Source organism: Aythya ferina, assembly GCF_964211825.1.
Source record: "Aythya ferina genome assembly, contig: HAP1_SCAFFOLD_239, whole genome shotgun sequence".
Lineage (NCBI taxonomy): Eukaryota > Metazoa > Chordata > Aves > Anseriformes > Anatidae > Aythya > Aythya ferina.
Genome location: NW_028181298.1, coordinates 62,376 through 87,127, shown reverse-complemented (window position 1 = coordinate 87,127; position 24,752 = coordinate 62,376). Strand labels below are relative to the sequence as shown.

Below are 24,752 nucleotides of genomic sequence, written 5' to 3'. Positions count from 1 at the left end.
TTGAAATCAGCTGTTACATGAACTAACTAAATATTAAAGTTCTGTAAAGCTGCCAGGAGCTTTGTCAGCAAGCGTTCTCTTCCACATCCTCAATAATATGACTTGGAGCACATCTGGAAGCCTGAAAACGGAGTCACTCCTTAAAAAAACACCTGATGATACATGCGAGTCAATAATCAACTATGGCTACAAATAACTTCTCTAGAACACAGTTAGGACGCATTAAACAGCACGTTCCAGGCCCTGTGGGTCTTCGATTTCACCTACCTGGACAACCTCAGCAAAGTTATCGATCTTCAAAGGCTTCCAGTTAACTGCTCCTGTAGGCCGAACCAAGACTGAATCCGTGAATTAATAATAAAGGGGTAGGAAGAATTTTCCTCCTCACTTTGCCAAGGGAACCTCTCATCCACAATTCAAACATAGGATGCGCTTTTAAACAGCTTATAACTAAGAGAGGAAGCAAGTCCATTTGAATGCTCTCTCAGACTGGATGCAGCCAGGGTTAGTTAGCTCTTCAAAAAAATAAAAACCAAAAAGCAAAACAAAACAAAAACAAAAAAAAAACAGCGCATTTAGAGATGAACTCGTGATTCAAAGTGGCTGCAAAAATGAGGCTCCATCTTCCACAGCCGGGCAATTTAACTTTTTTTTTTTTTTTTTTAATTTAAAATTCAGCATGTTCCAATCTCTGGTCTTCAAGATTTCTTCACCTATTAAGAAAACACAAAAACCTTTCCCCGTCTTTATTGCCTGTACAGCAAAAAACATACCAGTGCATCTAAAGCCACAGATGTGCATACGCATACACACATCTGTGTTTATACACACACGAGGAGGGAGTGAGAGAAAGTTAGCGAGAGCGACAGTGAAAATCAGAATTTTTGCCTTTTCGACACAGAGAGCGCGTAAAAATTCTCTCATTTTGAGGGAACTAGAAAAAAATGGAGGCTCTACAAAAGATTTTGATGAGTATGCCTTCGAGGCCGATGCTTTGTAACATGAGGGATCTGGGGGCCAGCACACAAATATGCATACGGATGTACATGCATACAGGATAAACATATCTATGCACACAAGCGTGCACAGTAGATGTTGTATGATCTCCATATCGAGAACAACTCGTAGCCCTGATCAGACACGTAGAGTTGCAATCAATTAACAGCAGCAAGACAGCAGATCAAGGGTACAGCAAGCTTTGAGAGGCAGGGGAATGCTCACTTTGCCAGTGGCACGGCTGCATGATACCAAGGATTTTGGATTACTTTGATTTTTTGGAAGCAATTTGGTTTTTCTTTCTGCGCTGTAGCAAATACCACAGGTTTGCCATCACGTGCTGTTCCCTAATCCATATATCCATCATCATCCATTGCTGCAGGATCATGAAAGGTTAGAGAAAACGACTTAGGTCCAATTTAACAGCCAATGATTTTTCGATGAGCAGAGCTGCAACAGATTTTATTTAGCCACAAGCATTTTCTTTTCTTTTTTTCTGATATGAAGCTAGAAATTTTGATTTTTTTTTTTTTTAAAGACACTAAATGTCACAAAACCTGCAACCAGACCAGATAAAGTTCAATTCAGAGTGATTCTGAATCCTTTCAATAAAACGCTGCACATTTCTGTGCAAATTATTTCTGACTCTTCTGGACAAAAGTGGATGAAATAGTTCTTACAAATTCATAAAAAAAAGGTTGGAAGCTTTTACTCACACAAACACTAGTGAATTTTCCAGGAAATATTGTTTTGGCAGGGAATTTTCCCAAATCTAAAATAAAGAGAGGAAAAGTTGGGTTCTCATATTAGTTACTGCTTTTGACTGCTGGACAAAGGGAATAAAAACAGTAGTTAAGTGCAAGGTTTCCTTCTCTTCTTTAGTATGGATAGGAATCGTCACTTCGGACCTTTAGCACCTTCAGAAACACACCCAGTGCCATGCAGGTTCCTCTGCAGCTACTTCTAACAATTACTGGTGCTCCTTAGCATGGAAGTTTGACTCAAAACACTCTCCAGATTTAGCTCTTTTGACTGCCCAAGGAGCTCATCATTTTGCTTGTTGCCTTCCATTTTCCTGAACAGACCGGGAACGCTGTTCAGAATCTGAATGGATCTGGTCCATTCAGATTGGAAAGCTGAATGGACCAGATCAGAAGCTTTTTTTTTTTTTTTTTTTAAACTGACATCTGCCAACATAGCAATCCAAGCGCTAAACCAACTGAAGTTGCCCCTGAAAGCCTGAATAAAAGTGAGTAACTCTGGTGCACTCAGCAGGTCTGTAATAGAAGTTGGTAAGGGTTTTAGATTTCTTTTTTTTGCTCCAGGGTGCTGGTAAAATTTTTGCATTAAGAGATTTTGAACCTTTTGTACCAAAGAATTAGAGATGCGCTACAGTGCCAGTAGCTGGGGGTCTGGAAATACACACCAACAAGTGTCATAAGCTTTGCCTTTGCTGAAGGAAGATGAATAGTACAAAGAAAATCTGTCTAGTTTGTTTTACAAGCTTGTCTTTCTCAGTACGGAACAAACTGACCTCCCTGGTCTAACTTTGCAGTTGCCTATTCTGCCTTTGTCCTGCAGAGAAGAGCAAGAAAGGAACAAATCTATTTTTGCACCCCAAAAACGCATTAGAGGAGGATTATCACACCCACCTAAGGGTACTGCCTTGTTTGTTTATAAAGCACAAAGCATTTCTCTTGGACAGTCTCTCTTGCTGGCCTCTTTTGTGCCTTCCATTTATAATAAAGATATTAAGATGCTTACCCCTTGCTTGTTTTGTTTGTTTGTTTGTTTGTTTGTTTGTTTGTTTGTTTTTTTAAAGAACAGTGGAAGTGGAGAGTCGGATGACAAGCAAGAACAAACACTAGAAACTCCTTGTTCTGCCCCTGCTTTTTAATCACCCAGCATCACCCCGGCTGCAAAACAGCCTCTGCTGATTTACCTGCTTGTTAAAGCACCCCACAGGCTGCAAGTGCGGTGTGCTAGGTGTCAAGTTATATTTAACGGTGCACACGTAACCATTCATCTTCCCACAGTCGAAGCACAGAACAGCCTCTTGCTAACAGAACTCATCCCTGCTGCTGCAAGAAACCTCAAGGCCTGCAGGAAAACCTCAAGCTAAGAGTTCCAAAGCAAAAGCAGAAAACGCATCATTTGTACTCTTTCTATTTGAGGGAATTCTAGCTGCTAAACGCTGCCTACATCTGAGGGCACGTTCTGAGGCTGCCGGGAAGGACACTCAACACCCACTGACAGCAGGAGTGCAAAGATGCCAGCCAAGAAGGCAAAGGTTAGAGCTGAACGCTGCCTCAGCTTCCTCCAGCAGCCAGCTGGGGGTCACCTTTCACCACGCTCTCTGAGACTCGGAGCCCCGAGTTACCGCAGCCGCCACGTACAGCTGCTCCTTGCTGGCCCAAACTACTTGAAGAGTCTTCAAACTTCAGGGACCTGTTTTATGACAGCCTCAAGATCAAATTCATCTGTTCCTGAAGGCGCTGATCGTCCTGCTGTTTCTGTAGCTGTCAAAGAACAATCCTGAACTGAGGCACTCGTCTGATCAAACAGTGCTTCGGCACAGATTTGTCTTTAGCTTGACACATCAAGGTGAAGAGGAATCGATTCTTGCAAGCAACCTCTCAAGCAGGGATCTAATAAGGTGACCAAACGACAGATCTGTTGTGCAGATCTGAGCACGTCACTCTGCAGGGAATCACTTTCAAGCCTAAGATGTTTCACCCATCTCCCTGCCCCAGAGCGACACAAGGAAAGCTCTTAAGTAATTGCTAACCTCTTCTCAGTGCTCACGAGTCCCAAATCACTAATTTTACAATATATAAACCATGGCAGCTGGCACCTAGTTGGCACACGGTGACACTGCACACGTTGGCAGTGTCGTCAGGAGCTGGAAAGTCAGGGGTGAGGGGGTTAAGGGAAAACCACACATCAGTTTAGCAACTTGGCTCCCGTAGGATACTTCCTACAGCAGGAGTTTTAGCAAAGTCCCTCCCTCAGAGGGACCTGCTGGCTAATTAAAACGGGACTTCTGCTGGAGCAGTCAGAAGGCAGCAGGGTATCAGGAGATATCCAGTGGGCATCACTGTCAGTCTGTGGCAGTTTGGGGTCCAGGTATCAGTGGTTATGTGTGGTTTTCTCTGCTTCACTTTCTCCAAAGCTGTGAAAAAATAGTTCTTTTACAGCACTGTACAGTCACACTTTACGGATGGAACCAGCTGCATCAACTTCCAGTATGACGGTGTTGGAAAAAGGTGCCTTTGGTGGTCAGGAGCACAACAGCTCTGGTGAGGTGTTATTTAAGTGTGTTCTTACATCTGAATTTCCTCATAGCAGTATGGAGCTGAGGGGGTCCAGGTTTCCCAGGTAAGATTGATGGTTTTTCTCCTACCAAGCACCAGCTCAGTATACAAAGCTCTGTTAATAACACCCAAGCATGTAGACGTTAAACTGAAACTGCTTTTAAACCTATTTGTTGTTACGAAAATAGCTTAATACACCATCTTCACAGGGTAAAAATTCACATGGAAGGACAGAAAAACCCAGAAGCGCTTCCTGAGCTTCAGTTTACCAACAGCACCATCGGATTTAGATCCTGGCTGCCAGGCCAGGATGCAGGGCCTGTAAGCATTGCTGCGATGTGCAAGTGCCAAGGCAGGTTTCTGGCCTGCCCTGAATAAAATACCTTTTTTTTTTTTTAATACAAACAGCGTGCCAGGTACGCTGTAATGCCAATGTGCCAGCTCAATAGAGGATGTCAAACAACAGAGGCGTTTATCCTAATTTCTGGCATGAAAACACTTTTAACAGCATTCGTTTCATGAAGAAACCCCTCTCTATCTTCTCCAATGCTCCAGGATCTGCTGCAGCTGCAGCAGCCATGCTGGTACAACCAACATCTTTGCCAAATCTTTTCAATAATTGTGCTTTACCTCGGCAATGTTGAGGTCACTCCTCTTCCTCCTCCAGCTGAGCAAGCAGCTCGCTGGTTCTGCCACACCACAGGTGCGGAAGCGAAAGCTGGGAACACAGGAGTCAAACTCTCAGTGCTCACGAAGCCACCAGGGCAGAGGGCTGACACAGAGGCACCCCGGATCCGCTCTCCCTCCCCGCTGCGAGGCTCGCAGCAGCCCCGACCCGAAGCGCACACAATGCTTCGCATGGTGATGTCACCGCTGATTCTGAGTCCCCACGTGAGGATCTGCTTCACCACTCTCAACGTTGGTGTTGGTTTTTGATTTTTTTTTTTTTTTTTTTTTCTTTTAAACATTCTCAGCTTATGGGAAACCATCAGGTAAACCACAGATCGCTAGGGAAGAAGGCCCACACGAGGGAAGTCCGTGCTTTTCTTCCAGGCAGTGGCACGTGCTTTAACACGCCGCGTTCGACAAAGCAGCTCTCCCCGTTTTGCTCAGTGGCAACAGGCACGACTGCAACGCACACAGCTGTAGGCAGCACCTGCAGGTCCCAAACCCTTAACCCGTTTTTAGAGAGCACCAATTTTTTAAGTAGTGCTTTTCCCTTAATCCAGGACCCCTTCTTTCCTTTATTTCTATCGGGTGGCTCTCCTCCATTTTCCTCCTCAGTGTCTGAGCAGACACTGGGAATCGTTTCCGGAGGAAGGGCACTGCTGAAGCTCCTCCATCTACTCTCCGAGAAAAGAGAGTATGTTAAAGAATACATCTTTCCTTTCTTTTCCCTTTTTTAAATACAATTTCTGAAATCAACGCTGCGGCCTGGCAGCAAATACCTACGGGACTAAAGATGATTCCTCATCCTCACTGTAACGTTGTAGTTAACCTCCAAATGAACCCATCTCCCCAGGAAGCGGCCATTTGAGATGGGAAGGGGCAGAGCAAGAGGAAGCTCTCCTTAGCCTAGCTCTTCCCCCAACACCACCTCGCCACCCAGCACCAAATTCAATTCACCTGCTCCGCATGATCACTCGAACAGGCGTCCGACGCTGGCACACGCCACAGCGGTGGTTCTGACGTGCCTTAAATCACCTCTCCGCAGAATATCTCGGGTCTGTACGCTCAAATAACGCAGTATTTGAGAAATAACGCCCAGAGCTCACACTCTGAGTGCAGCCCAACAGCACCGAAGCACCGGTAGGCTAAACATTCCGAACCTGGCAACAAGGCTGACCCAAGCAACAGCACGGAACCCTTCTGCACCTTCAGCGTGGACATCAGCGTAAGGAAACACAGACCTCCTCGATCCAAATTTTAAGCGAGAAACGCAAAAGGTCACCCAACCGGCTTGTTTTCAGCAAGCTAAAGGAGAAATTAAGGCGACAACCGGGTGCATCCAGAGTTAGTCAGATCCTGAAGGCAGTTCCTTGGGGGAACGGAGGAGCAACGCGCCAGATGAGGGCTGCCTTACAGCGCACCCCTTAGAGGCACTGCTACGGAAGGAAGGCAGAAGGTTGGAACTCGAAAGAACTCGCAAGGTGCCCGTTAAGGGGGAAATCTTTCATTTTTTTCTCAGCAGAACCTCCCCACTTCCCCCCCTCCCCCCAAGAAGGCAGCCTGGGGACTCTTTGCTTCCTTAGGGAGAGGGCAGGGACGGGGCAGGGTGGTGGGACAGATGGCCAGAGGGTCGGATGGACGGACAGACAGCCAGACAGAGGGCCCAGCAAGGCCTGAGGAAGGGCTCAGGAGCAGGAGGGAAGGGCAGGGCGAGGGGAAGGGCAGAGAAGTACAAATCTTTTTTTCCTTGTGATAACTTTTCTTGACCAAAAAACACGATTGTGAATGAGGCAAAATGAAAGATGAAACATGGGGACGTGCGGATACTCACGATGATGCAGCCTTCTATCTGCATGTTCACCTGCTCATAGAGCCACACCTGGATCCTCGACCTCTGCAGAACGAAGGAGGAGAGTAAGTCGGGCCACAAACACTGAGCACTTTTGTTCTCTCATGTGTTCAGAAATACCTGCTAGCCACAGCCACGACAGCTCCCAAACGCTCCGAGGAGCAACTCTCAGGGGCAGTTTCAATGAGCAATCTGACATTTGAGCGTTATACCATCGGGTGAATACTACACATTCGGTGAAGAACACGTTTCCAGTCACAAGGGAACACCCCTGCACGCCCGGCTACACGAGGGGGAAACGCTGGGCTCCTTGTGCCCACCAGCACGCTGCACAGCTCTCCATCCCCCACAAACCCGTCCCGGGACACGGCCAGGAGCCGAAAACTCACTGAGGGGAATCCCCAGACCCTCCCCACTCCCCCCACACCTCCCAAATCCCCATCCCCGCCCCCTCCCCGCGGTACTCACGTTCTGCAGATAGCGGAAGATGAGGTTCTGGGGCGCTGCGTTAAGGGCTCAGCACGGGGACGACAGTTCCGGGCTCGGGACAAGGCCCCAAACCCCACAACGAGGCCTCAGGGCCCCGCGACAAGGCCTCAAGGCCCAGGCCGAGCCCCCAGGGCCCCAAATCCGAGACCCCTGAGGTCCAAGCCGCCCCCCACCCACCTCCCCGGCACCCCCCAGCCGCAGGAAGGATACGATGGGCTGCACCATCACCTTCTGCACCTTCTGGTCCTGCTCGCGGTACGCCATGGCTGCCGCCGCCTCGCCGCTCCCGCTGCCAGCACCGCAGGCAGAAGAGGCGAAGGCTGATGGTAGAACAGGGCTTGGGGTGAAGGGAAAGCGAGGGCAGGTGGGTGCAGTCTCTGAGCTCTCCTCCTCCTGATTTTGCTTTGTCTCCCCCATTACTGAGCTGGCAGAAGTCCCCGTGAAGTCCTTTGGCACGATGAAGGCCTGCGTGAGCTCCAGCAGCAGTTTCGTCGGCGGAGGTTTTCCCTGGTGGGGCCGGGGCGTCACAGCACACACACACACACACACACACACACACAGAGACGCGTGGTTTTGTCCAAACATTAAGTATTTACAACAAATTCGACAAGCGCTTTTCCTCTGCCAGCAGCAAATGCCTGAGGGCCCCCACAGCTTCACAAATCATAGCGGGAAGAGCCTACCGTGCCACGAAAAGTTCGGAAAATAATTCAAAATTGATCTGCTAGGGGAAAAAAAACGATGGCTGGTGGCAGGGTACACAATACACCCAAATCTCAGCTTTGTCCTCCGCAGAGTCAGTGCCCACGCCCAAGCGCGATGCTGATGGGACCCGAACATTTGCTGTAGCAGGCAGCAGAGCCAGCAGCTCAGGGGAGCAAGTTTTAAAACCAAGAGGCACTTAAACAACCTTTCATCGACCCCGTAACTGCGGCAGAGTCCCGACTGCTCGCCCCGGAGTCCTCACACCAGCAAAAAGCACCAACCAAAGCCTGGGGGAACTTTGGTACAGCACAAGAGAAGGGAGTGGGGGTAGCGGAGCCGCATGGCAGAGCTGCTGCTTTTCACCATTTGATCCTCCCTGATAATTGAAAGGAAGGCTGGGTGGGCTGACCCCCACCCCCACTCCTGGCAGCAAGTTTGGTCCACAACACACTGCAATAACGATTCTGCTCCCTGCCACCCCTACAGCTTCATCATCTGACACGGGTACAGTCAAAACAATGGCATACACGAGTAAAAGTCAAGAGTTGACATAGTAACTCCAGGATTTGGCTATCAACTGTCCGAGAAATCAGAACACCGAAGCTTCACAATGTGCCCAACATCGAGTTGTGCCAAGGGCGGAGGAAGGAAGAAGCTTTACGTTTAAGCCTTCAGAGCATCGCTCCATCAGAAGATCGATTTGCAGCCACCATGGCGTGCCAATGGAGATCTTTCTGTGCCAAAAGAAGTGCTTTGTCCTCTCAATATCGAAGGTAAGAGAATGGATGCACAAGACCTTAACTCTGACCAGCAGGGAAATTTAGGACAACTGAGTGCAGATCCTGCCAATTTCTACCACTTTGGACCGTGCTTTAAGTCTCATTGCAAAGCCTCAGTTAGAAAAAGGATCACCTCAGGGTATCCAACAAGAAGAACAGTTTTAATTTTTTTTTTTTTTTTTTTAATTCTACCATAGGACTACGCAGTTCAACTGTCAATCATCTCGGAGAGTTCAAGGAGGAGGTCATCCTCGTCCTTCCCTGGGTCTAAGTCGATTTCGGCTTCCAGTCTGCCTCCTGAGGTTTCCCAAAGTAGCTTCTCAAAATCTTCATCCGCAGATAAGGGCGCGTTCCCTGTGGAACTCAGCCGGTGTGTCCGTGCCTCTTCTAGCTGGGAAGAAGCTGAGGTCGAGGTCTCGAGATCCATCTCCATCTGCTCCTCAAATCTTTCCGGGCTTCCAAGACGCACTTCAGGTCTTGGGAGAGCAAGAAAGAACAATCAGGATATGCCATTTCTTAACGGGAAATCCCTTTCCTGCAAACCGGCTCTTAAAATTGTAGGCAAGCCCTCCTACGCTTCAATCTTACACAGGGATTGTTATCAATCAACCCAGGGCTACATTTAGAGCCCGATGCGTTACCAGGTACATTTTTCAGTCTGGGGGTTTATCTGTGAAGCCAGGGCACCTGGAGTTGAGGTGGCATTCTTGAGGACCAAAAGGCAGAGGACACTACTCATCATCTATCACCTCACGAGGAAGTAGAACTTCACCTCATCCTCGTTCAGGTATTCAGACAACCCAAGAAGTCACCGGAAAGCTGTGCTGACTTGCAGCATTTCAAGAAAGCCTAATTAAGCAATCCTGCTAGCTGCTAGAAAGTGGTTTCAGGTGACTTATTCCTTTGATGGATTTTGGCTTCAATTATCTCAGAACCCTCATTTTTTCCCACATGTGACAGAACTTATGTTTCCCTGGGGATATACACTGATTAAGAAAAAGAACAAGTTGGGGTTGTCACCTGTTTGGGGGATTTTCTTCAAGTCTGATGGCTGGGACGTGCTCCGGCACGTCTGAAACACCCTAGAAAGCAGCAAAACAGTATTTATGACACATGGGTAAAAGATTCCTTAATAGCTTTTTCCTCCACACTGCTTCTCCTCTGGCATTGCGGAGCCGTGGCCAAAATACAAAACCAAGGTGCTCCTGAAGAAAGTTCACATTCACCTGGAGGTTACTCATGATCTTGTGTCTTTTAAGAACATGGCATTAATGGACAAAATCCCGCACACCAGAGAAATCACAGCATCAGAGTACCGGTTAAAGAGTGCCATTCATCTCATAAATACAGAAGGGTTCTACAAGCATCCTGGAGACAGCTACTGGATTTCAAAGGAAACAGAAGGCCTGCAGAACGTTTGAGTTTTCCACCTTTTCAAATAGAGGAGGGTAGAAATTTAACAAGGGATCCATCGCTGCATTAGCCCCTGGCCTTACCATGGCTGCTTTTCTGGCTGGAGGTCCCATCATGTCAGCATCAAAGGCAGTCTGTAGTTCCACAGCTGCTATGGCAGAGGGATAACTCCCAGGTGCCTTACGTTTCAGTGCCTTCTTCTTGGGGAAAGTGACTTTCCCACGCGAAGGCTTCGCAGGTGTCATAAAGTTGGCTAGAGTAAAAGGAAGAGAGAACTGATACAGTCTTGCTCTGCCTCAGGAAAAATCCAGGTTCTCTTAATCATTTCCACAGTCCTTCTACACACTTAAATGCATTTGGCCAGCACAATTACACCGCCATTGCCTGGATTCTCAGGAATCTTTTCCACATAGGAAACTCTGTCTACCAACAATCCATACAAAGGAACAAAGAAACCGAAGAGCTACAGTAAATAATAATCCAGGACAAGGGAAACCTCAGACACATAGCAATCCTAAGTGCAAGCTAGGTTCACAAATATAGACGGCTTTTATATTTAAAGTCCTGCTCCCGCTAGGAAAGGAAAAAGCAGCAGTTATAGTAGGACAAGAGTGTATGCAACTGTTGTACCAGCTTCCTCTCCCTTGCAGTGATGTCCCACAGTTAAGTTGTTCTACAAAGTCCACATTTGTAGTGTCATTTTCTAGTCTCCCGTTCCCTACCTAACATCTGGCTGGCAGGAAAAGAAACAAACTAAGAAAAAGAAAGTACACCCTTCGCTTCGTAGCATTGCGTGGCCAAATGCACCCAGCCAGAGTTACAGCATGAGAATTGTCATCTTCTGTCTGTATTTCAGAAGACAACCTAAGTAACTCTTAACCTTCAACACTTACTTTTAGCTTCCTGGCCCTGAAATTGAGCTGCCACTTTCCCTGCTGGTTCAGTATTAAAGAAGCCAGCAGTAGATTTGACAGCAGCTTCCTCCTGCCGAAGCTTCTCTTGTTGTTCTCTCTGTTGCCACTTCTCCCACCGTCTCTCTTCAAAGCTCTTCTCTGGACATTTACGAGTTCCACTCTGCTGAGTGGGCTAGAAGGAAAGAAAAGTAGTGCATGAATAGGACAAAAAAAATAAATAAAATCCGTGGAGATTTCGTTAAGAAAATCTGATCAGCAATCCCTCCAAAATGGTCTTGATGTGGAACAGCATATTAATCTCGTTCAGGTTACTGTTGGTTTTTTTTTTGTTTGTTTTTGTTTTTTTTTTTTTTTCCATAAAATTCTGCCTGTAACAAGAGCCATGCTTTACTACGGACACAGTCTCACATATCTGCAATATCCACTATGGCAAGCTTCTTTAAACAGATAGGGTGTTCTGCTGTACATCTATTTATCACATTCTTTTTAAGCAGCAGAAAGTCATACAAGTTCCCCTATACAGTATCCACTGACAGATTGATTTCCTTGAACACAGAACTCTGGCCTTCTGTATTAAATCCTTCATGTCTGACAGATCAAGTCAGTAAGAACAAAAAGAATTCCCTCCACGTTAACTGTGTAGATTTCAGCTGGTGCTAACAGGGTTTCTTTGTTGCTGTGGTATAGACAGACTGATTCCAAGTTTGAGGATTACAGAGCTGTCTGGAAATGCTGCTGGCGATAGGATTTAGACTGCACTGCAGCTCCTACCAGCTGCTGAAGGGTAAGAACACACTCAAGAGGGTGGCACACGGTGAGTAACAAAACTTGTCAGAATTATCAGAAATTGTACGAATGTATGTGTGTCTTCACAGAGGACTCACCTGTACATCAGGTCCAGAGGAAAGTTTAGGAAAAGGCCGGTTCAATTCCACTGCCTTCTTTTCTTCTTTTTCAGGTGCTTTAAAAAAAGACAAAAAAAAGTGTTGTCAACGGCAGAAATAAAGAAAGCTGGGTACTTGTTTCCTTTGTGCATTTATTTCCTTGTGTCCCATGAGAGAGAGAGAGAGAAAGGCTACAATGTGCAAGCCATTCAGCATTTATCCATGAAGCAGATCCTGAGCAAACTGAACTTGCTCAATATGGGAAGCACCTCACTGGGGCAGGCATTAAAGCATCTTATTACCTGTTAGTTTTGTGCTCCATAAAGATTTCTGCTCTGCTGGGGCAGGTCCGGGTTGTGCTGAGGGAGCTGGCACATCTCCTTCACTCTGCTGCATCCGCAGAGCTTTCTCACGCTTTATTTCTTCCAAGGTTTTAACACGCACTTCTCCTTCTGGCTTGACTTTTCCTGCCGGCTCCTTCGCCTGCCCTTTGCTGGGCCCGGACAGAGCGAGCTGCTTCTTGGACTCACCCTGAATTTTGCTCTTGCTATGGCATTCTCCTGCTTTTTTCTTCTCTTCTACCAAGCGATTATTCTTTTTTTCAGACAAGGCTTCAGAGAAAGTTTGGATGCGACCTGCACGAGCAGCTCTTGCCCCTGCGCTGGAATCTTCAGTTTTACCATGCCCTTCAGCCTGGGCTTTGGCTTGAGTTTCGCGTCTCTGAAGAGCTTTCTCGTGACGGATTTCCTCCAGTGTTTTCACATGGATCTCTCCCATCGGCTTAGCAGCCTTCCCTGTCATCATCAAGAAATGAGGAGAAGCACCAACATCTAAAGAGTGTCCAGCAATATTTTAAGTCTCCAAAATTTGTCAGAGCACTAAGGAAAACTCATCTTGAGCGTTCCCAATAATGCATCTTAGAACAATATCCTTAGGACAACATTCTCCTCTTCCTCTGAGCCACTTGTATTTTGAAGACCAGCCCTATCCAGAGAGAACTGCTACACAGAAATGCTGCTTTACTTTATTACTTTTTCAGACTGCATTTCAAATTCCTGCTCCTGGCAGTGGTTCTATTCTAATTGTACGTAACGGTTCACAGAAGCAGCTAAAAACCTTGACAAGGCACAAGTAGAAAATAAACACACACCTAGAGCCAGAGTTCTGATAGTGGCTGTCAGAAGAGCTTCAGCACTCAAGCAAGAGGCGTCAGTTCTTTGTTTTCGTTTAAATTAGTTTGTAGGGATGTATGAAAGCAGTCCAAGTTCGTGGAAAGGAAGGAGGAGAAAGCACATTTAATATCTAGCTGTTACCTCTCTCAGTACTGGTCTGCTTAGGAGGTAATCCCAGCCTGTCCTTCAGAGACTTGGGAACTCGAACTGCAAAACAGAAAAAGAACGAATTAGGGAGGCTGCATAATGTCAACTTCAGGTTCACATTTCAAAACAAGACAGGAAAGGTGACTTTGAATCCCAGTGATTACGACCTCAGCCAACATGCAAAAAGAAACATCACTGGAAAAGGACAAACAGAAAGACTAAATACGAAACCCAGGAATCCAATCCAGATGCCCGTTTAGTACCTGTCTCTCTCTTGGGTGCTTTGTCAGCATTTCCCGGAGCCTCTACCTTCTTCCCCAGCCTTTCAGCAAGGCTGCGCTTCACTGGAAGGCTGCTTACATCATCTTCAGAGAAAACAAGGAATATTGTAAGAACTTTTCTTTGCAGGAAGGTTTGAGAACAGTCAACAATAAGCTTCTCTTTTTCAAGCATATTTTCATAGAATTGCCTTTCAGCTGCTAAATGATTTATTTATTTATTTATTTCCCATTTCTGCCGTCAACACAGATCTCCACTGCAATGTATTTTCCTTTCATACACCACAAATAATCTTTAATGCAGTCATATATAGAAGGCAGCACCTACGTAACAGCTCGTAAAAAGTTCTTACCCGCGGAGGCTTTCCGTTTTCCTTGTCTATCAGCAAGATCTACTCGAACCACAGGTTCCTCCCCTAAAACAAAAGGGAATTTTTTTTTTCTATTTCACAGAAACCAGTAGCCAACAGAAATAGTATCCTGTTAGCCCATGTCCAAAAAACCCCAGTCAGACACTCTTTTGACAGCTAAACCACATAAACTCATATTTTAACTATAATTAACATAGAAAAAAATATTAATAGTCTCAGTGCTTGCTTCAAATTCCAGCTGAGATAGTAGAGAGTGAATCTGAGTCTGCTTGACACCTATACTTTGTGCAGAACAAAGCTGCATAAGCAAGCAAAATATTCTTAGGTACAAATGCTGAGAAATATTCCTTTCTAAGGTGAATGTCTACGAGTAAAAGTACTTCCACACTTTTTTCCCTTTAAAAGGCATTTGCACAGCTCTAAACAATTTATATACAAACTCCTGTCATACTGCGTCCACACCTGCCACTGTACGCCTCTTTAATGCTTCAGAAATTGCTTCTTATATAGCACTGGCTTCTACAGCTCTTTCTTCTCGTTACTCTTCTGTTTTTCAGTTACCCCCCTATTTGCATACTGACACTTTTTTTTTTTTCTCCTGCCGCTGCACTTAACCTGAGCACCAAATCTTTCCAGTACAACCAGGGACTTTAAGCATAAAAGCACGTTTTGAACAGAAGGCAGCACCAGAAGGCTAACATGGGTGAATTGTTTTAAGTATTGCTTAACCCTCCAGTTTAGGAGTAATGAAATCAAAACAAAAGCATTCATTATTACCTTTCTTGGAAGACACTGTCACAGTTCTCACCACTGTCCGGACATTTTCCTCTTCTGGAGCAGGAAAAATCATAGAATCAACGGGACGAAGAGAAGATCTTGAAGAACCTTCTGTTCAGAGCAACCAAAACGTAAGGAAGTTTGCCCAACATAAAAAACTATCACAAAGAACAAAAAACTTTAAATGATTTGTTACTGTCAAAAATACAGCAAGCAGAGCATGTAAAGAAGAGAGGTGACTAATTTGCCTCTGATTGCCCTTTGAACTCCCATTTAGAATACCAGCTGGCTGAGAATCAGGTTGCTTTATGCCCCCAGCTAAAAATGGAAGTCTGTCCCTCAAGCAGCTCCCAGTCACCATCACCTGCCGTGAACAGGATAAGAAAGTAGGGAATATTAACTCACCACCGTGTCTCTTATTTTTTTCCTTCATCTTCTGCCATTTGATTTCCTCAAGTGTTTTTATTCCAAAATTCAGATTGCCCTCTGAAAACAGGAAACAGTTCATGAGACAGGCTTAGAGGCACTCACTGAGGACCACAGGTCCTCAGGCTTCTTAGCGCTCAGGAACTTTCTGAAGTATTTCGAATAAAGCCTGTCAACACTCCTCACAAGTGAAATAGCCATAGAACCAATGGCATTTTGCCCCTCCTTTCATCCTTCAGGGTTCAAAATGTAGTTTTAATTTTAATCCATTTACACGATATTAGATCCACATTTTAATCCATTTACACGATATTAGATCCCTCTATCGTTAGATATGGCTTATCAACAGTGGTTGCAAGGCTGCACGTGCAGCCATTTAAACTCCATGCTGTGGCCCTGTTTTGTTCTCCAAAAGTAAAGAAAAGGAGTTCACCTTTCTGACCCAATGGGCACATGATGGTATTAATGGCAGAAATGAGATCATGGAAATAACCGACTCCATTCAGCACCCCTACATTTTGTTGTGTTTTTACACCACGCTGCTTTTGACTTAACTGTCAAGTTCTTCTGATTTATCCTACTAAGGTGCTGGCATACCTTGTTTAGTAGTAGTAGAACTGCCTTTCCGAGTGGAAATCACCCGTAATCCATTTTTGCCTTCCGCAGCTGGATGCTGGACGGGAGTTTTAGTTTCTTCTCCTTCCTCAGAAAGTTGGTCTGAAGGGGAAAAATCGATTCAGTTATGCATAGACCAGGTTGGTCATGATTACGTAGCTCATGCAGTGACACTTCAGCCCATGGTTCATATAAAAAACTTTGTTGCTGTTTTGTTTTTTTTGTTTGTTTGTTTGTTTGTTTGTTTGTTTGTTTTTAAACAGCTACACTGACCTGATGAACTCCTAAGTAGAATACACTAGGACAAAACATCTAGGACTCTAGATTCTCTCTGCAGCTTTAACTACTACACAACACATTGCTCTTCAGACAGAAAAAAGAAATTTCCTTCCTAGTTTCACATAGAACTTTACACAAAAGACCAGCTAAAGCCAGGAGTGGTTCTAAGCTTTCCTCCAACGTTTCAGCTTCTGTCCACTGACTGCCAGACAAAGCCACCAGTGACCTGGCCAGACTGCCTGCCCTATCGCTAGTCAGACCTCAGGTCATCTGTGATTTATACATTCATTTACAGCACAGATTCCTTCCAAGAACCAAAGATTTAACACATTCATTTACAGCACAAATTCCTTCAAGAACCAAAGATTTAACACATTCATTTACAGCACAAATTCCTTCAAGAACCAAAGATTTACACAATCATTTACAGCACAAATTCCTTCCAAGAACCAAAACATGCTCACCATCATCATCTTCATCATCATCTGCAGCATTGATTACAACTGGAGGGTGTGTAGGGCTTGGGACATTTTCAGAGTTTTCCACTTTCGTCACCCCCTTAGCTGTGGAGAGGGATTTGACTGGACAGAAAGTTTGTTTTGCTGCAGTGACATCTGAGCCACTTTCAGATCATCGTCCGCGCACTCAGGCGGACTTGGCAGTGTAGCTAGAGGAAGACGAGGATCATCGGTAATATGGCAGTTTAAAACTTTGACCACAATGCAAAGAGATGGTAGCAAAGGCAGATAACCCACACAGACAACGAATTCAGCATCTCCTTTTGCCCATCCCATCACTGCTTACACCGTGAACAATGATTTCCCTTCCAACAACAACACATCTCCCTACCACCCAGCAAAAGAGGAAACAACAGGAAGCAAACTGCAAGGCAAACATCACACAAAGCAAAGAGAAGCTGAGCACGAAAGCAGAAAACAAACACCAGCAGTACACTCGGTGCAGTACACCTATGACTGCAGACCTTTTCCTGCCCTCACAAATGAACAGTTACCTGACGCCCCCTACAGGATTGGCACCCACTAAGTACTACTCAAAATTAATTCTTCAGCGCTTAAAGAAAAAGGACCTAAACTCACTCTTGCTTGGTGGTAAGAATTGTCCATCGATGTAACGTCCCTTTGCATGATGAAAAGCACAGTTGGCTTTCTGACAGCCTCCCGGCTGGTTCTCCCAGTAGCAAGGAATCTCACTGCGCTTTTTCTGAAGACAGAAAGAAAGAAAAGCTCGTGATAACATGCACCTGAGGCTTGCAAAGAGATGCACAGCTCCAGATCGTGACAGCTGTCACAACACAGTGCTGAAACATCATTCCAAAGGTCAGTTTCTCAGTTAAGTGTAGTATTTCTGGGCATATTCACAAAGTTTGCATAAGCTGTAACCACTATGCACATTTAGTTTGGTCATCACTCAGTTTGAGAAGACAGGCACTCTCAGACATCAGTTGAGGGTGGCTTAAACTAATACACCTAGGATTATACTAGGATTATTCAGAGGGAAAAAGAACATCTGAAATTGCCTAGGCTAACCCTGTCTAGAACTACTTCTTGGACACTTAGTTCTGCTGCACCTTTAACTTTCCCCACTTCCTACCCCAGGCAGCTACAACAGCGTTGTCTGAAGGACTGTGGGTCAGAAGACACCTGATAGTTCATTATCAAGCCTGCTCCCATGAGGATAGAACAGCCTGTTTATTACCCCCCTGCTCCAGCAGGTTTTAGCAGTCTATTTAACAGCTATTCTGCATCTCTTGAGAAAACTGTCAGCATCTAATAAAAAAAAATAAACAAATATCTTGCTAAGACATACCTAAGGCATTGATTTTATTTCCCTCTGCTTCCTCCCACCCCCCCTCTTGGTAACAGAAACCAGTATGATTTTGAAGCAAACAAATCTATCCTGCAAAAGCACAATCAGTACACCTACGGCACTGAAAAATGCTTTTGTGGATTTATTTTGAGAACACATTGTTAGGCACTCACGTCAATTTCCATGTGTCTGAATCGGCAGACATTCCTGAAACAACGACCCTTCTGCCACAGCTTGCAGACCGTCTCATTGCCCAGAGCAGCTTCGCAGTGGCGGTAGGCACATTTGTCTCCCTGGAACCAAAAGGAAACCAACAAGGAAAATAGAGTACAGCCTCAAAAATGGCCATGCTGCTGCCTAATGGTGCTACAACTGAATTCACAATCTATCTGGTTCTCAAGTTAACCAAAGACCAGTGTGCTTCCTCCTCCTAATCTACTCCTTCCTGAAAAAAAGGGGGAAAAAAAGCAAAGCAAAGGAAAGCCAGCCATACCTTGCTACAGGTAGAATAGAAATAGAAGTAGCAATCGTCTCCTTGTTTAGACATGCCGACGAGTTCTGCTAACAAGCTCGGGTTCTCTCCACAGGGACTTCCTCTGCTCTTGGAGAGAGCTGTCTTCACCCTTGCTTGGGCTGAAAGTCTTCTACTGGCTTGTGATCAGTGAAATCTTCTTTTTAAAAGTAACCCGAAAGAAAGTAACAAGTGAAAAATAATGAGGAACCAACATTTTTCCAGCTTTCTTCAGTTAATCAAATCAAGTTATCAGTCTCTCAAAGAGAGCAAAGCCTTGAAATCAGCTGTTACATGAACTAACTAAATATTAAAGTTCTGTAAAGCTGCCAGGAGCTTTGTCAGCAAGCGTTCTCTTCCACATCCTCAATAATATGACTTGGAGCACATCTGGAAGCCTGAAAACGGAGTCACTCCTTAAAAAAACACCTGATGATACATGCGAGTCAATAATCAACTATGGCTACAAATAACTTCTCTAGAACACAGTTAGGACGCATTAAACAGCACGTTCCAGGCCCTGTGGGTCTTCGATTTCACCTACCTGGACAACCTCAGCAAAGTTATCGATCTTCAAAGGCTTCCAGTTAACTGCTCCTGTAGGCCGAACCAAGACTGAATCCGTGAATTAATAATAAAGGGGTAGGAAGAATTTTCCTCCTCACTTTGCCAAGGGAACCTCTCATCCACAATTCAAACATAGGATGCGCTTTTAAACAGCTTATAACTAAGAGAGGAAGCAAGTCCATTTGAATGCTCTCTCAGACTGGATGCAGCCAGGGTTAGTTAGCTCTTCAAAAAAATAAAAACCAAAAAGCAAAACAAAACAAAAACAAAAAAAAAACAGCGCATTTAGAGATGAACTCGTGATTCAAAGTGGCTGCAAAAATGAGGCTCCATCTTCCACAGCCGGGCAATTTAACTTTTTTTTTTTTTTTTTTAATTTAAAATTCAGCATGTTTCCAATCTCTGGTCTTCAAGATTTCTTCACCTATTAAGAAAACACAAAAACCTTTCCCCGTCTTTATTGCCTGTACAGCAAAAAACATACCAGTGCATCTAAAGCCACAGATGTGCATACGCATACACACATCTGTGTTTATACACACACGAGGAGGGAGTGAGAGAAAGTTAGCGAGAGCGACAGTGAAAATCAGAATTTTTGCCTTTTCGACACAGAGAGCGCGTAAAAATTCTCTCATTTTGAGGGAACTAGAAAAAAATGGAGGCTCTACAAAAGATTTTGATGAGTATGCCTTCGAGGCCGATGCTTTGTAACATGAGGGATCTGGGGGCCAGCACACAAATATGCATACGGATGTACATGCATACAGGATAAACATATCTATACACACAAGCGTGCACAGTAGATGTTGTATGATCTCCATATCGAGAACAACTCGTAGCCCTGATCAGACACGTAGAGTTGCAATCAATTAACAGCAGCAAGACAGCAGATCAAGGGTACAGCAAGCTTTGAGAGGCAGGGGAATGCTCACTTTGCCAGTGGCACGGCTGCATGATACCAAGGATTTTGAATTACTTTGATTTTTTGGAAGCAATTTGGTTTTTCTTTCTGCGCTGTAGCAAATACCACAGGTTTGCCATCACGTGCTGTTCCCTAATCCATATATCCATCATCATCCATTGCTGCAGGATCATGAAAGGTTAGAGAAGACGACTTAGGTCCAATTTAACAGCCAATGAGTTTTCGATGAGCAGAGCTGCAACAGATTTTATTTCGCCACAAGCATTTTTTTTTCTTTTTTTCTGATATGAAGTCAGAAATTTTGATTTATTTTTTTTTAAAGACACTAAATGTCACAAAACCTGCAACCAGACCAGATAAAGTTCAATTCAGAGTGATTCTGAATCCTTTCATTAAAACGCTGCACATTTCTGTGCAAATTATTTCTGACTCTTCTGGACAAAAGTGGATGAAATAGTTCTTACAAATTAATAATAAAAGGTTGGAAGCTTTTACTCACACAAACACTAGTGAATTTTCCAGGAAATATTGTTTTGGCAGGGAATTTTCCCAAATCTAAAATAAAGAGAGGAAAAGTTGGGTTCTCATATTAGTTACTGCTTTTGACTGCTGGACAAAGGGAATAAAAACAGTAGTTAAGTGCAAGGTTTCCTTCTCTTCTTTAGTATGGATAGGAATCGTCACTTCGGACCTTTAGCACCTTCAGAAACACACCCAGTGCCATGCAGGTTCCTCTGCAGCTACTTCTAACAATTACTGGTGCTCCTTAGCATGGAAGTTTGACTCAAAACACTCTCCAGATTTAGCTCTTTTGACTGCCCAAGGAGCTCATCATTTTGCTTGTTGCCTTCCATTTTCCTGAACAGACCGGGAACGCTGTTCAGAATCTGAATGGATCTGGTCTAAGGAATGGGAAGAAAGCAAAACCAACGATACCTTGCAGTATTCCAAATTCCAAAAAAGCAGTCTCATTTTAAAAAGGACCTCAAAAGCTTTTTTTTTTTTTTAAACTGACATCTGCTAACAGAGCAATCCAAGCACTAAACCAACTGAAGTTGCCCCTGAAAGCCTGAATAAAAATGAGTAACTCTGGTGCACTCAGCAGGTCTGTAATAGAAGTTGGTAAGGGTTTTAGATTTCTTTTTTTTGCTCCAGGGTGCTGGTAAAATTTTTGCATTAAGAGATTTTGAACCTTTTGTACCAAAGAATTAGAGATGCGCTACAGTGCCAGTAGCTGGGGGTCTGGAAATACACACCAACAAGTGTCATAAGCTTTGCCTTTGCTGAAGGAAGATGAATAGTACAAAGAAAATCTGTCTAGTTTGTTTTACAGGCTTGTCTTTCTCAGTACGGAACAAACTGACCTCCCTGGTCGAACTTTGCAGTGCCTATTCTGCCTTTGTCCTGCAGAGAAGAGCAAGAAAGGAACAAATCTATTTTTGCACCCCAAAAACGCATTAGAGGAGGATTATCACACCCACCTAAGGGTACTGCCTTGTTTGTTTATAAAGCACAAAGCATTTCTCTTGGACAGTCTCTCTTGCTGGCCTCTTTTGTGCCTTCCATTTATAATAAAGATATTAAGATGCTTACCCCTTGCTTGTTTTGTTTGTTTGTTTGTTTGTTTGTTTGTTTGTTTAAAGAACAGTGGAAGTGGAGAGTCGGATGACAAGCAAGAACAAACACTAGAAACTCCTTGTTCTGCCCCTGCTTTTTAATCACCCAGCATCACCCCGGCTGCAAAACAGCCTCTGCTGATTTACCTGCTTGTTAAAGCACCCCACAGGCTGCAAGTGCGGTGTGCTAGGTGTCAAGTTATATTTAACGGTGCACACGTAACCATTCATCTTCCCACAGTCGAAGCACAGAACAGCCTCTTGCTAACAGAACTCATCCCTGCTGCTGCAAGAAACCTCAAGGCCTGCAGGAAAACCTCAAGCTAAGAGTTCCAAAGCAAAAGCAGAAAACGCATCATTTGTACTCTTTCTATTTGAGGGAATTCTAGCTGCTAAACGCTGCCTACATCTGAGGGCACGTTCTGAGGCTGCCGGGAAGGACACTCAACACCCACTGACAGCAGGAGTGCAAAGATGCCAGCCAAGAAGGCAAAGGTTAGAGCTGAACGCTGCCTCAGCTTCCTCCAGCAGCCAGCTTTCACCACGCTCTCTGAGACTCGGAGCCCCGAGTTACCGCAGCCGCCACGTACAGCTGCTCCTTGCTGGCCCAAACTATTTGAAGAGTCTTCAAACTTCAGGGACCTGTTTTACGACAGCCTCAAGATCAAATTCATCTGTTCCTGAAGGCGCTGATCGTCCTGCTGTTTCTGTAGCTGTCAAAGAACAATCCTGAACCGAGGCACTCGTCTGATCAAACAGTGCTTCGGCACAGATTTGTCTTTAGCTTGACACATCAAGGTGAAGAGGAATCGATTCTTGCAAGCAACCTCTCAAGCAGGGATCTAATAAGGTGACCAAAACGACAGATCTGTTGTGCAGATCTGAGCACGTCACTCTGCAGGGAATCACTTTCAAGCCTAAGATGTTTCACCCATCTCCCTGCCCCAGAGCGACACAAGGAAAGCTCTTAAGCAATTGCTAGCCTCTCCTCAGTGCTCACGAGTCCCAAATCACTAATTTTACAATATATAAACCATGGCAGCTGGCACCTAGTTGGCACACGGTGACACTGCACACGTTGGCAGTGTCATCAGGAGCTGGAAAGTCAGGGGTGAGGGGGTTAAGGGAAAACCACACATCAGTTTAGCAACTTGGCTCCCGTAGGATACTTCCTACGGCAGGACTTTTAGCAAAGTCCCTCCCTCAGAGGGACCTGCTGGCTAATTAAAACGGGACTTCTGCTGGAGCAGTCAGAAGGCAGCAGGGTATCAGGAGATATCCAGTGGGCATCACCGTCAGTCTGTGGCAGTTTGGGGTCCAGGTATCAGTGGTTACGCGTGGTTTTCTCTGCTTCACTTTCTCCAAAACTGTGAAAAAATAGTTCTTTTACAGCACTGTACAGTCACACGTTACGGATGGAACCAGCTGCATCAACTTCCAGAACGACGGTGTTGGAAAAAGGTGCCTTTGGTGGTCAGGAGCACAACAGCTCTGGTGAGGTGTTATTTAAGTGTGTTCTTACATCTGAGTTTCCTCATAGCAGTATGGAGCTGAGGGGGTCCAGGTTTCCCAGGTAAGATTGATGGTTTTTCTCCTACCAAGCACCAGCTCAGTATACAAAGCTCTGTTAATAACACCCAAGCGTGTAGATGTTAAACTGAAACTGCTTTTAAACCTATTTGTTGTTACGAAAATAGCTTCATACACCATCTTCACAGGGTAAAAATTCACATGGAAGGACAAAAAAACCCAGAAGCGCTTCCTGAGCTTCAGTTTACCAACAGCACCATCGGATTTAGATCCTGGCCTGGCAGCCAGGATGCAGGGTCTGTAAGCATTGCTGCGATGTGCAAGTGCCAAGGCAGGTTTCTGGCCTGCCCTGAATAAAATACCTTTTTTTTTTAATACAAACAGCGTGCCAGGTACGCTGTAATGCCAATGTGCCAGCTCAATAGAGGATGTCAAACAACAGAGGCGTTTATCCTAATTTCTGGCATGAAAACACTTTTAACAGCATTCTTTTCATGAAGAAACCCCTCTCTATCTTCTCCAATGCTCCAGGATCTGCTGCAGCTGCAGCAGCCGCGCTGGTACAACCCACATCTTTGCCAAATCTTTTCAGTAACTGTGCTTTACCTCGGCAATGTTGAGGTCACTCCTCTTCCTCCTCCAGCTGAGCAAGCAGCTCGCTGGCTCTGCCACACCGCAGGTGCGGAAGCGAAAGCTGGGAACACAGGAGTCAAACTCTCAGCGCTCACGAAGCCACCAGGGCAGAGGGCTGACACAGAGGCACCCCGGATCCGCTCTCCCTCCCCGCTGCGAGGCTCGCAGCAGCCCCAACCCGAAGCGCACACAATGCTTCGCATGGTGATGTCACCGCTGATTCTGAGTCCCCACGTGAGGATCTGCTTCACCACTCTCAACGTTGGTGTTGGTTTTTGATTTATTTTTTTTTTTTTCTTTTAAACATTCTCAGCTTATGGGAAACCATCAGGTAAACCACAGATCGCTAGGGAAGAAGGCCCACACGAGGGAAGTCCGTGCTTTTCTTCCAGGCAGTGGCACGTGCTTTAACACGCCGCGTTCGACAAAGCAGCTCTCCCCGTTTTGCTCAGTGGCAACAGGCACGACTGCAACACACACAGCTGTAGGCAGCACCTGCAGGTCCCAAACCCTTAACCCGTTTTTAGAGAGCACCAATTTTTTAAGTAGTGCTTTTCCCTTAATCCATGACCCCTTCTTTCCTTTATTTCTATCGGGTGGCTCTCCTCCATTTTCCTCCTCAGTGTCTGAGCAGACACTGGGAATCGTTTCCGGAGGAAGGGCACTGCTGAAGCTCCTCCATCTACTCTCCGAGAAAAGAGAGTATGTTAAAGAATACATCTTTCCTTTCTTTTCCCTTTTTTAAATACAATTTCTGAAATCAACGCTGCGGCCTGGCAGCAAATACCTACGGGACTAAAGATGATTCCTCATCCTCACTGTAACGTTGTAGTTAACCTCCCAACGAACCCATCTCCCCAGGAAGCGGCCATTTGAGATGGGAAGGGGCAGAGCAAGAGGAAGCTCTCCTTAGCCTAGCTCTTCCCCCAACACCACCTCGCCACCCAGCACCAAATTCAATTCACCTGCTCCGCCCGATCACTCGAACGGGCGTCCGACGCTGGCACACGCCGCAGCGGTGGTTCTGACGTGCCTTAAATCACCTCTCCGCAGAATATCTCGGGTCTGT

At 45.3% G+C, this 24,752-nt stretch overlaps 1 protein-coding gene, 1 long non-coding RNA gene and 1 pseudogene across 3 annotated transcripts; 1 reads left to right on the top strand and 2 right to left on the bottom strand.

Moving 5' to 3' along the window:
* The first annotated feature begins 2,154 nt into the window (after positions 1–2,154).
* Positions 2,155–20,398, top strand: LOC311429017. Its single transcript, XR_014688012.1, has 2 exons — positions 2,155–2,245; positions 19,870–20,398. It is a non-coding gene; the product is annotated as an uncharacterized lncRNA (long non-coding RNA).
* On the bottom strand, positions 8,941–12,802 carry LOC311429015 (zinc finger CCCH domain-containing protein 11A-like). Its single transcript, XM_084540180.1, has 6 exons — positions 12,315–12,802; positions 12,013–12,089; positions 11,108–11,300; positions 10,298–10,467; positions 9,822–9,883; positions 8,941–9,277 (listed from the first exon to the last, which is right to left on the bottom strand). The coding sequence occupies exons 1-6, from the start codon at positions 12,787–12,789 to the stop codon at positions 9,010–9,012; spliced, it is 1,245 nt and encodes a 414-aa protein (XP_084396306.1). The 5' UTR covers positions 12,790–12,802; the 3' UTR covers positions 8,941–9,009.
* Positions 13,315–19,012, bottom strand: LOC311429018 (zinc finger CCCH domain-containing protein 11A-like; annotated as a pseudogene). The gene is made up of 11 exons: positions 18,960–19,012; positions 18,398–18,575; positions 18,078–18,197; positions 17,175–17,298; positions 16,542–16,744; positions 15,781–15,900; positions 15,163–15,243; positions 14,758–14,868; positions 13,963–14,025; positions 13,595–13,696; positions 13,315–13,391 (listed from the first exon to the last, which is right to left on the bottom strand). The product of its transcript is annotated as a zinc finger CCCH domain-containing protein 11A-like (transcript).
* Positions 20,399–24,752: the final 4,354 nt, after the last annotated feature.